This window comes from Macrotis lagotis, chromosome 7 (assembly GCF_037893015.1).
Source record: "Macrotis lagotis isolate mMagLag1 chromosome 7, bilby.v1.9.chrom.fasta, whole genome shotgun sequence".
NCBI classification, from domain to species: Eukaryota; Metazoa; Chordata; class Mammalia; order Peramelemorphia; family Peramelidae; genus Macrotis; species Macrotis lagotis.
Window position 1 is genome coordinate 34,115,846 of NC_133664.1, and position 12,916 is coordinate 34,128,761.

The 12,916-nt window shown below is 41.2% G+C and overlaps 1 protein-coding gene across 1 annotated transcript in view; it reads right to left on the bottom strand.

Annotated features, from left to right (window-relative positions):
- KCNH8 (potassium voltage-gated channel subfamily H member 8) overlaps nucleotides 1-10,400 on the bottom strand; it is a 421,014-nt gene extending 410,614 nt beyond the window's left edge. Inside the window, exon 1 of the mRNA XM_074195058.1 lies at nucleotides 10,325-10,400. Within this exon, the coding sequence (XP_074051159.1) occupies nucleotides 10,325-10,400 (76 nt within the window). The remainder of the gene's footprint in view (nucleotides 1-10,324) is intronic.
- Nucleotides 10,401-12,916: the final 2,516 nt, after the last annotated feature.

Sequence of the window (12,916 nt, forward strand, 5' to 3'; positions counted from 1 at the left end):
ATCTAGCACCTTCCATTGTTTACTACACACCTTGACACCTCTAAAATTAAGCTTATTATATTAATCATGTCTTTTCAGAGCCATTTAATATTTTTCCTTTTCACATGCCAAACTCCACTCTAAAAGGTCTTTCTTTAACACTCTATTCCTCAAACATGCTTCTAACACTTTGCCTTCAGATAAATAGTTCTGAATCTGGAAAGTTATTCCTCCTTCTCTTGACCAACTGAATTCCTAACCATCCTTTAAAGTACGACTCAAAGCCTTCCCTGATCCTCACTCACCATCAACTTGCTCTCCCTACTTAACACAACCCTTTGTCCTAAAGTGTTCCTATGTACCTATGTTAATTCATGTATTTGAATCTACATATAAATTTTCATTAAGCACACACTGAATAACCTGTATAGTATATCATAAAAAATGAAATGATACTTACTTGCAAGGTCTTATATATATATATATATATTATATATATCTTATATTAATCCCCCTATTAGAATACATTTTAAAAGAATGGGAAGGTATTTTATCCAGGCTTTTATATTCCTTAATTTTCTATATACTCTACATATCAAATACATTGTTTGCTGACTGAATGTATGATTGAATTGTGGCAAGATCAAGGGATATTGTCATCCATCATATTATTTGGTCACAATGTGTTAATGGAAGGAGGGAAATGAAAAAAGGAAGGGAAGAAGGGAGGAAGGGAGGAAGGGAGGAAGGAAAGAAGGAAGGAAGGAAGGAAGGAAGGAAGGAAGGAAGGAAGGAAGGAAGGAAGGAAGGAAGGAAGGAAGGAGAATGTTTGATGAGTTCTTTTATAAATATTTCATTTGATCCTTACCTCACCAATAAAGGGGAAGAGCTATTATGATCTACATTTTATAGTTGAGGTAATTGAGCTAAGGTATATAATATAGCTAAGCTATAAAACATTACTCAAATTTTAGTAATATATTAGATCAAATCTCTTATACTATTCTGAAAATGATGAAGAGATGCAACCTAGAAAATAATACAATTATATGGATTTGACATTGGTTTAATGGTCAGAATCAGAGAAGACTGGCTCAATATTGACTTGGCAGGATGTCTGCAGTAGAGTGCCCCAGGGATCTGTTCTTAACCCTGTGTCATTTAATTGCTTTTAATTAAAGTGATTTCCACTCTTGGTAGCATAATGCTAAAGAGCAATGTATCTAACCATACTCTACAATTGGCTCAGGGATAAGAAGGCTATATCATATAAAGAATATATAATGAGAACTTCCTAGAGCTGACTTCATTTTGGCATGCTCCATGTGTTCCTGAAAAACAAATCAAATTTGAAATAAAAAGATATTTAAAATGCATGAGGAAAATTGTAGTAAATCCTTTTGTAAAATGAACAATTCAACTTTAATTTTGAAATCTCTTTTTTTGAGCAAAAGTAGTTTTTCGGATGCCGCAATGTTTCAGTTATAAGATCCTTACAGAATAACACAAAACTGTTGTGTATCTAGTAGCCAGCACGACAGTTTTGGTCGTCTCATTTTTGAATTGCTGGAAATGGTAGTTATTTTTCTCTTAAACCTAGGTCTCTCCTGGGTGGATCTTACTACAGTTGGGGAGTCACTCTTGGGATTAAATATGATTATAGGATGGTAGTATCTTGGATTTAGAGCTGGGAGGCATTTCAGAGGCCACTGAGTCAAATTCTTTGACTTGATAAATGAAAATGATGAGCACCAGGTTATAAGGTCAATTAATTTGTTCAAGATTATACAAGCTGTATGCTTTAGAAGATATAAACTGGACCATCTGACTTCAGAGTCAGTATTCTTGGGAGTCAGTATTATTGGAGAAGGAGTGTTTCCAGATCTATTACCATATCCATTGAGGTGGCTGAGAAATCTGAGTGAGGTAGCCATCCTTAAAAGCAAATGGTGAAAAGTAGGGAACCAGAGTTCTTATTTGAATAGGAGATGAAAAGGGATTAAACTAAGTATGCCACAGAAGAAAATCACACCTTTCTATTCATCACTATCCCTTCTCAATTATCTCTACATCCTATAAAGATTTCCTGTCAATAATAGTGTGGCACTAAAAAAAATCCTCTTCATTAATGAAATCATTAAGCTACAAAATTTGCTTAAAGCAAGGTGCACCTGTAATATAATTGAAAACACATCAGAGTAGTAAAGTCTAGTGAGGCTGCCATTCTGTGATGTTTCAGATACACATCTAGTAGAAAAGGGTTGTTTCTTTTTTGGGGGAGGGGGGGCTTCTGTTTCTAAATAATTATTCTAGTATTAATTAGCTCTTAGAAATTCATCCTTGTAAGGATCCATGAAGTCAACGAATCTTAAATTATCAGAATTTGAAGGGACAGTTAAACCAACTAATACCTGACCAAAAATCCTCTCTATATCAGACCTAATAAGCAGGCAGTCAGGTTTTGCTTGACTTTAGGTGAAGGGGAATCCATTACCTCTGTAAACAATCCATTTTAATTTAGGATTGTTCCTTAGACACTGATTAGATATATATGATCCTGGAGAAAAATACTTAAGCTCTCTCTGACTCAGTTTCCTTTTCTATAAAATGAGAATGAAATAGTACCTGCCTCTTAGGGTTTCTGTGAGAGCAAAACAAGATCACAGTTATCAAATGTTTCATGCATCATACAGTGCTATATAAATACTAGCTATTGTTATTACTATTGTCATTGTTTTGATTTTTAAAAGCTATTTCCTTCTATTCATCATAAAATATACCTCACTATAATTTATAGAATGAGAAGATTATGATTCAGAGCTTGAAAGGGGTTTAGAAGTTATATATAGTCTGACCAAGTCAATTTGCATATGAGGAAACTGAGGCAGAGTTAAGTTACTTGCTTACACAAGGCATGAAGGTACAGAAAGAAAAGGTATTGGTTTTCTTCTGACTCCAAATATAATGCTCTTAAAACTACACCATATGACCTCTCAATAGGTCATCAAAGCGCATTATAATAATTTGGATATATCTTTCATGAGCCTTGCAGGAACCAGCTTGCTCAAGGCAAACATTTGTGTTTTTTGTATTGACTAAGGAATGTTTGTGTTGGGTGACATTGAGTGTGTGTGTGTGTGTGTGTGTGCTATATTACCTCTAATGGGAAATTTTGTGTGTCTAGGTGTGGACTCCATTATAAAAGGATTTCCTTCATTATCACTGAGCTCTAAAGGACCAGTGTTCTATTGAAAAACAATTATCCACCAGTTCTGTTATATTTGTTTAAGCAGCATACTCTACCTATTTGAGTATCTGATTCTGTAAAGCATATGCCCTTCTAGAACTAATCTCACAACATTCACTTATGGTCACAGAAAACCACAAAAGAGGAAAAAAGCTTTTCTTGCTACTATCCATGGTATCCTTTCTAATGTCTCCCCCCAAGAAAAAGGAAACCACCTAACATCAAAACCTCTTTTTGACAAAAATCCAAAATAATAATCACTACCACCACCACCACCACCACCACCACCATCATCACATCAAAACCACCATCACCATAATTATCCACCACCATCATCAAAGCAGTTGCCTCTCTGATAAGGTTCTTAGTTCTTGCCTTGTAGAGATAAACAGAGCATGCTAATTTCTTATTTCAAATACTTTAAATAGTTACTAGTTGGGGGGCACCTAGGTGGTACAGTGGATAGAGCATAGGCCCTGGAGTCAGGAGTACCTGAATTCAAATCCAGCCTCAGACACTTAATAATAATTACCTAGCTGTGTGGCCTTGGGCAAGTCACTTAACCCCATTACCTTGCAAAAACTAAAAAAAAAAATAGTTACTAGTTATAAGCATTTCCCACCCAAATTTTCACTTCTATAGGCCAATCAACCTTATTTTCTTCAAATAGGGAAGAAAGAAGGAAGGAAGAAAATAAACATTTGTAGAGTGTCTACTATGTGGTAGATACTATCTAGTTAAGACTTTACAAATATCATCTGATTTGATCCTCACAGTGATCCTGCAAGATTGGTGCTATCATTGTCCTCGTTTTATAGCTGTGAAAACTGAGGAAAAAGACATGAGGCAGGATTTAAATTCAGATATTACTGATTCTGAACCCAATTCTCTTCAAACTGTGCCAGCTTAGCTGAGAGTCATTGTAAGGCATGACCCCAATGACTCTACCATTTTGATTATGCAGAAACACACTGAAATAGAAAGAACCCTTGATTGGAGACCTAAGGGCTGGGTCCCATCTTTTTCACTCATGACCTCCTTGACCTGGGGAAAATTACTTTCTTTATCTTTGTTCTAGTTTCCTTATCTGTAATGTGAAGGGATTAGAGTTGTTCAGTTCAGTTAAAACAAACAAACAAACAAACAAACACATTTTCCAATTTAGCATATCAAAAGGAAAGGATAGTAGACAAATTATAAAGATAAAATTAGGAATCTAAGGGATTCAACTTTTCCCTTAATTTTTCATATGAAATAAAGATTTGAAATGTTTTATCCTGGGTCATAGACTTAGGACTAAAATCCATTATTCTTGACTCCAGGTCCAAAAGTCACTCCTCTCTGTTTTCTAACATTGATGGCAAGACATTTAAACTTTGAGAGTAAGCAAACAGGTCATTTGGATGATGCAAAAGGTTTGCTTTTGAAAAGTTCCATTCAATCATGAAGATAGATAGATAGATAGATAGATAGATAGATAGATAGATAGATAGATAGATAGATAGAGATGGATAGATATAGATATTGATATATCTATATCTATATATCTCTCTCTATATGTATATCATATATAGAATGATAGATGGTCTTAAGTTCAAAGAACTTGTTCAAAGAAGCTCCTTGGAGGTGGCTAGGTGGTGAAGTGGATAGAGCATCTGCCCTGGAGTCAGGAGTACTTGGGTTCAAATCTGGCCTCAGACACTTAATAATGACCTAGCTGTGTGGCCTTGGGCAAGCCACTTAACCCCATTGCCTTGAAAAATCCAAAGCTCCTTGATGCTAATACATGAGTGTTAGCCAAGGTTTGGGGTTTTGTTTTGTTATTTTTATTTTTTTTTGCAAGGCAATGGGGTTAAGTGGCTTACCCAAGGCCACACAGGTAATTATTAAGTGTCTGAGGCCAGATTTGAACTCAGGTACTCCTGACTCCAGGGCCGGTGCTCTATCCACTGCACCACCTAGCCACCCCAAGTCAAGGATTTTTAAGTAGTATTCTTGAAACTATGAGCTGGTACCATTCCATTTGGTCCTTCCTCTTCCCTATCACTTCTAATGATTATGGTAAGAGCCAACACCTTATATTGAACTTACTAAGTGCCATACCCTAGGCTAAGCCCTCCTTGCTCTGGGCTGTGAATGATACACATGGGTGAAGATGAAAAGACAAAAAGAAAAAGTTGAACCATGACCATATTAAGGATCAAAATTGAAAACCTGGGCATACTCTTTACAATCTATGAAGGCATAAACAGTATATGCAACTTATGTATCATCTTCCTAAATATGACAGTACATATATCCAGATGTGATCTTATAGTGATAATAACTAGGCTAGAATCTCCCTCTAAAGGATGTTATCATTAATTTCTTCAGAAAAGAAATCATCTGACCAAATTATAAAACATTTAAAAATTATAGAGAAATTTTTATTTGTTATATATGCATATATACCCATATCTTTTTATATCCACATGAGAACTCACGTGGGATATTGGATGGAGAGAACTGGACATGAAGAAACCAAGAAGAGATGGTTTAAGAACCTCTTTTGACATTTATCTAGAATGTCACCTTAGGTAAATACTTTAATCTGTGAAAACCTTAAGCAGCTCTCTAAAATTCTAAGTTGAAGAATAATTATCAATTTGTATTGGTAGATGATACATCTTCACCAGAAATTCATGAATGGCCATAAGTCTAAAATATAAAGGAAATTATGATTGCAAATAATGTATTTAATGGAAATTAGTTATAGAAACTTTTCTCTTTCATGGTTCACAGACTTTGTATAAAGAAAAGTAGTCCCTCAAGTTTCCATAACGTTATCACTAAACAGAAGCCAAAGGAGCACTAAATTACAAAGATGTTAGTTTTAAATTGTTGTACAATAATTTTCAGTTGTGTCCAACTCTCTGTGACCCCATTTGTGGTTTTCTTAGCAGTGATACTGAAGTGATTTGCCATTTCCTTCTCCAGTTCATTCTATAAATGAGGAATTGAGGCAAGCAGGGTTAAGTGATGTCCGAGTCACACAGTTAGTGTCTCAGGCCAGATTTGAACTCAGAAAAATGAATGTTCTTGACTCCAGGATCAGGACTTTATCTGTAATGCCACCTATCAAAGTTTCACAAAATATATGACAATGCATAGCTTTAGTTTCTACCAAAAGAAGATTTCCCAATTATATGTGACCTCTTCTCATCAGCTTTCATTTGTTAGAGTTTATTTTCTTTTCAATTAAAGATATACTAATAGAATAGTTGATCAACTAATCAACTCTAGTAACGAAGGGTGTACTTTCGGAAAGTCTTAACAAATATGGAAAATGAAAATATCACATTACAAAACAATGAACTACTAGCAGGTTATGAGAGTTCATATTATCTCTCTATTTCAATTTGTCCTGTAGCAATTATCCTAATACATGGTACACATTTTTATTTTGTTGTTGATTCACTTAAGTGTATCTGACTCTTCATGATCACATTTGGGGATTTTCTTGGCAAAGGTACTGGAAAGTTTGCTATTTCCTTCTGCAATCATTTTACAGATGAGAAAATTGAGACAAACAGGGTTAAGTGATTTATTATGAGTCGCATAGCTAGTAAGTGTCTGAGTCTGGACTTGAACTCATGAAGATGAATCTTTTTGATTCAAAGTTTAGTGCTCTATCCACTGCTTCACCTAGCTGCCAGAGATTTTAATATTGCCAGCTTTTTATTAAATATTTTCCTATTTCACTCAATGAATGAAAACTGATATATCATGACCATATATATTAAAATGAGGGCAATTTTAAAAGTTTATTACTTTATCACAAGAACTAATCAGACAGATTCAGCATTTGTTAAGGTTGTCAGTAAGGTTTGATTGGATGCTTTTTCTTAAGCAAATAATCACTATTTTCTAGTTTTCTTTTTCTTTTGAATTACTGACACTACAAAAAAGACAAATAATCATAGTATCCCTTATAATAAACTAGAAAATGTGCTAATATATGCCATAGAATAATAATGCTATTTGTTTTATTACAAGCTTTTTTTTTTCTGGGAGGATAGGGATAAAAGAGAACATGTGGAGAAGTCATGCCTAAAACAATTACTAATGAATGGAAGAACCCAAAGAATTTTTTTATTCATGCTAAGCCCATGGAGAAGAAAAAAAAAAACTTAAGAAGTTTTAGAATAAGAAGGACAAAGGCTGGAAAAGATGTTCAGGTGCTGTAGTTATACTTAGCAACTAAATCATCTCAATACGAAAATATGTTATCAACTCCAGTGAATACAATATTCATCAGAGATGCTACTATATCTGTGGTCCTGATTGCAGCAGTGTTTATGACTGAATCTCTGCTTGTGGTAATGTCTCCTAATTCTCATCTTATTTAGAGCATTACAAGTGATTCAAACACAGCTCTTAAGAAAACAAGACTTTCGGAGGGATTTTTTTTATAGTTGTAAACACTGAGAAAAGAAGTCATTGTTAAGATAGATCTAGCTCATTCATTCTTTTTGTGACTTATTGTTAAATGACTGACAAAGTTTTTCTAAAGAAACCTTCCAAAACCCATTTAGTACAGACCTCACCAACAGAATGAAACTGTTTAAGTGTGTCTGTATTTAATACTTGTGTGTTCTGAGACACTTTCCAGTTAAGAAATAGGTTGAAAGTTATTCCTGGTTTTCACATTGTATGTGGGGGTAGCCATAGAGAAGAAAGAATAATGAGAATTGTCATCTTCTCATTAGAGAAAACTTTGCCTCAACAATCTTAATAATGTATCTCTCTGATTTTGATGTTATCCTAAGACACAGCTATAGGAAAATGTATTCTTACAATAAGGATTAAATCATGACAAACCCTATCATTAGCATTAGAGAACTCCAAATATATCCCCTGAAATAGGTAGATCTCTGGGGTGTTCTTGAGAAGATTCGTCACATGGTGCACTCCTTTCAACTTTAAGCTGCAGTCAAAGAAATGATAAGTACTCATTTTTCAATTATATTTCTATCAATAATAACAAGATATTTTTCTAAACTTCACAATTTTATATGCATTGTCATATATTTTGTGATACTTTGATAAAATTCCAAGATGGCAAGTATTATAATTCAGGGATATTGTGAATGGTTTAAGGGTACACACACACACACACACACACACATGCACACTATCTGTGGCATACTTAAATTAGTCTTATTAAGAAACAGTATGATGCAGTGGAAGAGAGGACTGGATTTGGACTGAGAGGTCATGGATTCCACTCTATTGCTTACTACCTGTATGATTTTGGACATAATGTTAGTGTCCTCTGACTTTGAGGTAAATGCAAAATGTAAAATGAAAACTTACACTAAATGACCTCTAAGTTCATTTGCAACTCTCAATTTATTACCTAAACACTTAAACAGAAGTAGCATAACATAGTGGTTTGAGAGAGTTGGTCTCAGAATCAAGAAGATATTCTGGCTGTATGACCCTGGATAAGTCTCTGTGTTTCTTCATTCTCCAAGAGGGTTTAAAGATATTTTAGAGAAGGTATTGAACTGTCTTAATAGATAAAGTTCCTCTTTGGATGCTCCCTACACTAATGAAATCATTAGTCTGGTAAAAATCACAAGTCTGATAAAAATAGTATAGACACATGATGAAATTGAATTTTACAGTCATCAATCATGTTTCTAGAACATACAAAGATCAGTCAAATGCTAGAGATGACACAATTAAAAGAAGCAAAAAGAAGGTAGTCACATGTGAACATCAAATAACATGAAAACAAAAAAGATTTTTTTAAAAAAATCAAAGTGAACACCATGGACTCTCCCTGAACTTTTCCATCTACTTTTAAAACTGTAAAGTCCAAGAGTTTATTCTTTTTAATAGTAGTATGGATCTAGACTTCAGCAGTAGAAACAGTACATAACATCCTTGTACATCTGCTCCAAAGAACATCAAATCCAAACTAACGATAATAATACTCAACGACTGGGAAAGCTGATAAATAATTTTTCTGCCCATCTCAGAGTGGAGAGTGGGGAGGAGGGAGGAAGCAGAACATAGTATTAGTAGAAATGGTGTAGAGTGGCAAGGTGAGGGAAGGGGTACAGGGGGTGTAACTGAACTGTGTTGGGGGACTGGCTAGAGAGGGACTGGCCGAAAGCCCAAGCTCCACTGATAGCTTTGAAAATTAGGAACCTGGAAAAGAACTGGGATCTGGCCATGGTACTGAACAATGTCTCTCAGCTGAAAGCCTTAGGCAACAAGTATTCGCGAAATATACCTACTTTTTATTGTATATAAAGGGGAAAAAAAGATGTCATTTGAAGTGAAACTTCAGATACCCCTCTTTCCCCAAATGCCCGAAAGATTCCCATAATCCAAACTTCCTAAAACCATCATTAAGGTTTGTAATCTATAGCCATCTCCCCTTAAAGACTGTTCTTGAGGGCAAGACAAATTTTGGTCTTAACCTTTTATGAAAGGACTGGTATTGAGATTCTGACAAACAATACAAAACCCTTTCCCTGGAATCGAACAGACTTGGAAAAAAGGATTCGGTTTCTCCTGTAAGCACAGATGCGCAGTTTTCCAGTACAGTAAAGAGCTCATTTTATCACACTACTGAGAGTGGAAAGGACTCTGCATAAAGATCCCTAGGGTGTGTATATGGGGGGGGGGGGGGGAGAAGCAACTATAACCAGTGCTACCCAAGTACTATTGGGCTATGAATGATAATTAAATAGCCTGCACAATTAGCTTTGCTTCGTCAATCTACAAAACTGCAAGGGAAACTCCAATCCTATAGCAAAACAGTTTCCCTCAATCTATCTCGGGGGAGATGAGCCTTCCCCAGGATTGTTTTCATACCTCAAAAGTGCAGAGAATGGTCAAAAAAGAAAACCACCCTTAAGTACAAACACCACAGCATGCAGTTAAGTCAAAGCTCAGTGGAGGGAAAGCCTACCCCCAGAAAGGAAAGGAAATCATACAGATCAAGGAAAAAGGAGGAAGGGAAAGTAACCAACGCGATGGGATTGCAAGTCTCTAAAAAACAAAAAGAATCTCTAATCCAAGGGGTCCGACCCCAAGACTTACGTGTTCCGTCAAACCGAGTGGCTATGGTATCAAGGAAGGTGTTCTGAGGTGCCAGTAATCCCTTCATTACAGGCATTTTTCCAGCGTGATGTGAAATTCTCCATCAAAGTTTGTCTGGGAAGGGTGGTTAGGAAAGAAAGTGAAAAGAAGGGAGGAGGGAGAAGTAATGCCGGGAGGACTGCAGACCGGGGGAGGCTAAAGTGGGAAATGGGAAGGAGAGAGGTAGGCAAGGCTCAGCGAGGAGCGGGCAAGGGAGTTCTCCTGAGCCGCGGGTGCGGGGCTCTCCCTTGCCCCAGCCCTGGGAGCGCTCTCCACGGCCGCCCCGCACATCCAGCCTCCGACCCGCGCAGACTCCCTCCTCTTTCTCCTCCTATGCCAGCTGCCAGAGTTCTCCACCTTCCCTCCCGCTGCAGCTGTGCCCGCTAGGCGCCGCCGCACGGCCGGCCCCCCGCCCACCCAGGCAGGACGGGCAGAACAGGGCCAGAGGCGCCACGTCCTGCCTCCCCTTAGCGCTCGGACTGGGGCTGCAGATGCCCGGCGCTGGCGGCCCTGGCAGCCGGGCAAAGAGCTCCGGGCCGGGAACGCGGGAGCGCCCCCCCACCCCGCCCCCAGGAGCCAATGAACAAAGACCCCTTTGTTTCTGCTCAGTCCCTCTCCCCGGGAGCCCGGAGCCTCGTGGGTGTGGTGTTCTTGGAAGGGGAGGAGACAGGTTGGCTCAGGTACCCCAGCCCCGGCTGGGCCACTAGACTGGAGTGTGGGCGGGGGTGGGGGGCGAGGCCGGGGGAAGCCCCCTCCCCCCCAGAACCTGGCTTTCTCTGAAGGCCGCCCCGGCCCAGGCCCAGAGAGGAGCTCTGGGCGACTTTGCCGGGAGGCTCCCTGCCCCCGTGAACACCTGAGCCCGAGGCGAGCTCGGGAGTGCCCTCAGGAGCCGCGCCAGTGATGGCGGGGCTTTTGTTCCTTGGCACGGGCGGCTGGAGCTGCAGGAGACTCCTCCCGGGTCCGAGTCCTCGCCGGGCAGCTCTAACTTGGGAGCCCCTTTGGCTAGGGCTCCCCACCCAAGGGAGCCAGCTCCGGGAGTTCTTCAACAAAGAGAAGCCTAACTTCTGGGAGAACCAGGCGCCCCCCACCCCGGGGACTGCCTCCTTTTCGCCTCCTTCGTGGGGAACCTCCGGGGGACCCAGCCAGGCCCCTGGGGGCAGCGAAGGGGGCGGCTGCGGGCTCCTGGAGGTGCCCAGAGAGCGCGGCGCAGCGCGCGGAGCGCCCGGGCTGAGCGGGCACATCCACCAGAGGGAGGGGGCCTGAGGGGCGTGTGGGAGGGACACACACACACACACACACACACACACACACACACACACACACGCAGCACACCCCCAGACATCTACACACAGCTGCACACAGCACACACAGACACACACCACACACACACACACACACACCCCCAGACATCTATACACAGCTGCACACAGCACACACAGACACACACCACACACACACACACACAGACACACCACACGCAACACACCCCCAGACATCTACACACAACTGCACACAGCACACACAGACACACACACCTCACACACTCACACACACACAGACACAGACACAGACACACATATAAACATCTACACACAACTGCACACAGCACACACAGACACACACCTCACACAGACACACACGCAGCACACCCCAAACATCTACACACAACTGCACACAGCACACCCACACACACACCTCACATGCCTCACACAGACACAAAAGATCCACAAACACAGTCACACACATAAACATCTACACCCAGCTGCACACACACAGACACACAAACACACACACTGACACACAGCACACACTGACACACAGAGACACACACACAGACACACAGCACACACTGACACACACACAGACACACACAGACTGACACACACAGTGACACACAGTCACACACACAGTCACACACACACTGACACACACACACACACACACACACACACACACACACACACACACGCCCCTCCAGAGATAAGAACCGGCAGTCAGAGCCGCAGGTGCAGCCCGGCTGGGGCAGCGAGGCCAGGTGGCGCGGGCTCAGAGTAATTGAGGGGCCCCTGCCTGCCGCTCCGGGTGACCAGGCCCCCCGCGCCCCTGGGTCCCGGGGGGGCGCAGGGCCTCCTCCTCCCCGCCCCCTCCCGGGCTCTGGCACTTTCCCTCCCGGTGATGCATTTCCTGTGGCCGAGGATTCCCTTTGTGTGAGATTCTGGCAGATCCGGCCCCGGCTCCAGGCTCCCCCGGCTGGGGGGGGGGGGGCGGGGGCGGGGCCGGGGGAGCAGGGGATCCCGAGCCACGTAAGGAGGGCGGCGGCGGCGGAGGCCAAGGTCAGCCCGGGCCGGGGGGAGCCGGGCCGCCCCTCGGGGCCGCCAGATGCGACCTCATTCGGCACAAACCCGACTAATCCGCCTGCTGGTCCTCCCGGAGCCCGCCCGGGGCGCCCCGAGGCCGGCCGGGCGGCACGCTTCTGCCCCAGTCTAGAGAATCCCTGGCGCACATGCATCTGTACGGACATCTGCGTCCGCAGCCACGGCCAAGGCCGCGGAT